This window comes from Salvia splendens, chromosome 18 (genome assembly GCF_004379255.2).
Source record: "Salvia splendens isolate huo1 chromosome 18, SspV2, whole genome shotgun sequence".
Classification (NCBI taxonomy): Eukaryota; Viridiplantae; Streptophyta; class Magnoliopsida; order Lamiales; family Lamiaceae; genus Salvia; species Salvia splendens.
In genome coordinates, this window is record NC_056049.1 from 8,658,420 (window position 1) to 8,661,714 (window position 3,295).

At 42.5% G+C, this 3,295-nt stretch overlaps 1 protein-coding gene across 1 annotated transcript; it reads left to right on the forward strand.

Moving 5' to 3' along the window:
- Positions 1-781: 781 nt before the first annotated feature.
- LOC121777923 (linamarin synthase 2-like) lies at positions 782-2,661 on the forward strand. Its single transcript, XM_042175255.1, has 2 exons — positions 782-1,417; positions 1,546-2,661. Exons 1-2 carry the CDS (start codon positions 910-912, stop codon positions 2,493-2,495), a joined length of 1,458 nt encoding a protein of 485 aa, XP_042031189.1. The 5' UTR covers positions 782-909; the 3' UTR covers positions 2,496-2,661.
- The last annotated feature ends 634 nt before the right edge of the window (positions 2,662-3,295 follow it).

A 3,295-nucleotide genomic window follows, 5' to 3' on the forward strand; every position in this document is an offset into this window, starting at 1 on the left:
ACGTCTACTCTAAAAAGAAAAAACATAAATCAATGTGAAATCACAAGTAAATTTTCTTTATTCCATTTATATACTCCCTCCGTCCCGCACTACTCGCACTTATTTCCTTTTTGGGCGTCCCAAGTTACTTGCACTCTTTCCATTTTTAGTAAAAAATTTCACCTACAGCCGTCATTTTTTACTTTCCTATACACTCATTCCTTATTTTCCTATACACTCATTTTTAGTATACTATTTCACTTTTCTATCATTTTTTATAGTGGTCTCACATTCCACCAACTTATTATCACTCATATTTTAAAAATTATTTAACTTTGTGAATAAAAGTAAAGGAGAAAGTAAGTAGAATGAGAAACTCATTTTATATACTCCGTATTAGTTTTATAATGGTTTGCGAGGGTAAAAAGCAGCATATCAAAAGTAGAAAAAGGTAAATGATTCTTTAAGGGTGGACAGAGGAATTATTATAAAGTAGGACTTACATTACACTAATTTTTTCAACTCACTTTTATTAAATTTCTTAAAACTCATACATGATCAAAATATAACAACAATTTAAGAAAGAGAGAGAATACATCTTATTAGATTAAGTTAATATCGATTGACTCAATAATAATCCAACCCGTAGTATACCTCGTGTGTCTGAACATTAATTAGAGCTTATTTTTCTAATTAGAAGAGCATATAACAAAAGATTCTCCTACCCGCATATTGACAAAATTAAAAAGAGCATCATCAAAATTCCACGTGGTTGAATATTTCTCAATCGAGAATGGGCACCATTTATTTATACATGCCAGTGCGCCCACTCCTCCATAAATACCAATTACAAATCAGCCATAAACCTGCACTCCTTTATTACAAGAAACACAGCTGTTCAAAAATAACAGCAAAAGAAGAAGAAGAAAAATGGGGTCAGCAGCAGAGAAGCCCCATGTAGTGATGGTCCCATACCCAGCCCAAGGCCACGTCACCCCCATGATGAGGCTGGCGAAGCTCCTCCACTCCCGCGGCTTCCACGTCACCTTCGTCAACACCGAGTTCAACCATCGCCGCCTCATCCGCTCCAAGGGACCCGCCTCCGTCCGCGGCCTCCCAGACTTCCGCTTCGAGACCATCCCGGACGGCATGCCAGTCCAGTCCGACGAGGGAGCGACGCAGGACATCCCCCTCCTGTGCTACTACACCAGGATGACCTGCCTCGCTCCCTTTAAGAGGCTCCTTGCCCGCTTGGACTCGGAGGGCGGGGGCACGCCTCCCGTCTCCTGCGTCGTCTCGGACGGAGTCATGAGCTTCGGCATCCGAGCGGCGCAGGAGATGGGATTCCCGGACATCCAATTCTGGACGGCCTCGGCCTGCTCCTTCATTGGCTACTTGCACTATCGAGAGCTAATCAAAAGAGGCATCTTTCCCTTGAGTGAGTATTTGTACTTTTTTTGTCAATGTCAGACATTCACTTGGGCCTAGGCCTATTTTGATACGAAGAGAAAAACTCATTAACAAGTCGATGTGGGTGATTTTTCTAATAGTGTTTTTTGTTTGCAGAGGAGGGTTATTTGAGCGATGGGACGCTCGAGACGCCGGTGGACTGGGTCCCGGGCATGCCGAACATCCGTCTGAAGGATCTGCCTAGCTTCTTTCAGACAACGGATCCGAACGACATCATGTTCGATTTCTTGGGAGAGGAAGCGCAGAGTTGCCTGAAAGCCTCCGCCATAATCTTCAATACCTTCCATGAATTGGAGAAAGAGGCATTGGAGGCTTTGGTCTCCAAATTTAACTTCACAAACTTCTACACAATCGGCCCACTTCCTCTTTTAGGCAAGCATGTGAAAGATGGTGAAGTTAAGTCTCTCAATTCGAGTCTGTGGAAGCCGGATTCGAAAGTTTTCGATTGGCTCGACCGCCAGAAGCCTGGGTCCGTCATCTACGTGAACTACGGGAGCATCACCACGATGACGGGCCAGAACTTCCAGGATTTCGCCTTGGGCCTCGCGGATAGCGAGCAGCCTTTTTTGTGGGTGGTGAGGCCCGACGTGGTCAAAGGGGAGGAAGGAGAGTCGTCGGGTGAGCTGCCTCGAGAGTTTCTCGAGGCAGTTGAGGATAGGGGGATGATGGTGACGTGGTGTGCCCAGGATGAGGTGCTGCCCCATAATGCTGTGGGGGCGTTCCTGACGCACTGTGGATGGAACTCGAATCTGGAAAGCATCTCGTGCGGTGTGCCAGTCATATGCTGGCCCTTTTTCGCGGACCAGCAGACGAACTGCCACTACTCGTGCGAGAAGTGGGGGATCGGGATGGAGATCGATCATCGGGTGAGGAGGGACGATATCGCGAATGTGGTTAGGGAGATGATGGTTGGGGAGAAGGGGAAGAGGATGAGATTGAAGGCTCGAGAGTGGAAAAAAATAGCACATGATGTTACTCAAGTTGGAGGGGAATCTTATGTTAATTTTGAGGAGGTCATAAAAAAGGGTCTTCGCTACCATGGATGATTTTTCATTACTCTTAAGTGTGCCTTTTCAATATGCAAGAAATTAGATATTGTTTGTAGCTTTGGTTAATGCTATTTTGCTATTTGGGATTGTGACGTTATTAATAAGATCCGGCCAAATTTCGTACTGATGTAATAAAAATATAATGCTTTCTTCATTTGATTAATAGTGTCTCTCTCACAAAATCAAACAAAATATACACATCAACTGGAGCCTTATATTAATGAAATTAATATATACCTTTCATTTACATCGTATTATCAACTATGGTGTATCACTTATTATTGTGGCCTCTAGCAATTCATGATCATGATATCTTTTATACTCCCTCCGTCCCGTGCTACTCGCACGTTTGCTTTTCGGCTCGTCACAAAGTCCTTACACTATTTATAATTTAAGTTAGAATTAATACATTTAATTAATATGTTAGTTTAAGTTAAGAGCTCTTTTATTAAGTGATGTCTCATTACACCTAAAATTCTTTTTTAATTACACAAAAAAATCAATCCCAAATTTACGGCCTAAAATGAAAAGTGCGAGTAGCATGGGGCGGAGGGAGTATTATTTTTTGGGACCAAAACTTGCTTTCCCTCTTTTGTGGTAGAGTTGAAGTAGTTTCAAGATCCCAAAAAAGTTGAAACGTACCGAACGCAAATTTGATTACTGACACGTGTTTAAAATGGATTACTACCAAGGCCAATTTTATAAGTATTTGCATAGTAGTCACAGTAAGGAAGGTTATTTAACAATTAAATTGCTCTGTCCAATATGTGATTTTGCTTTTAAAGCAGTCGGCGTTC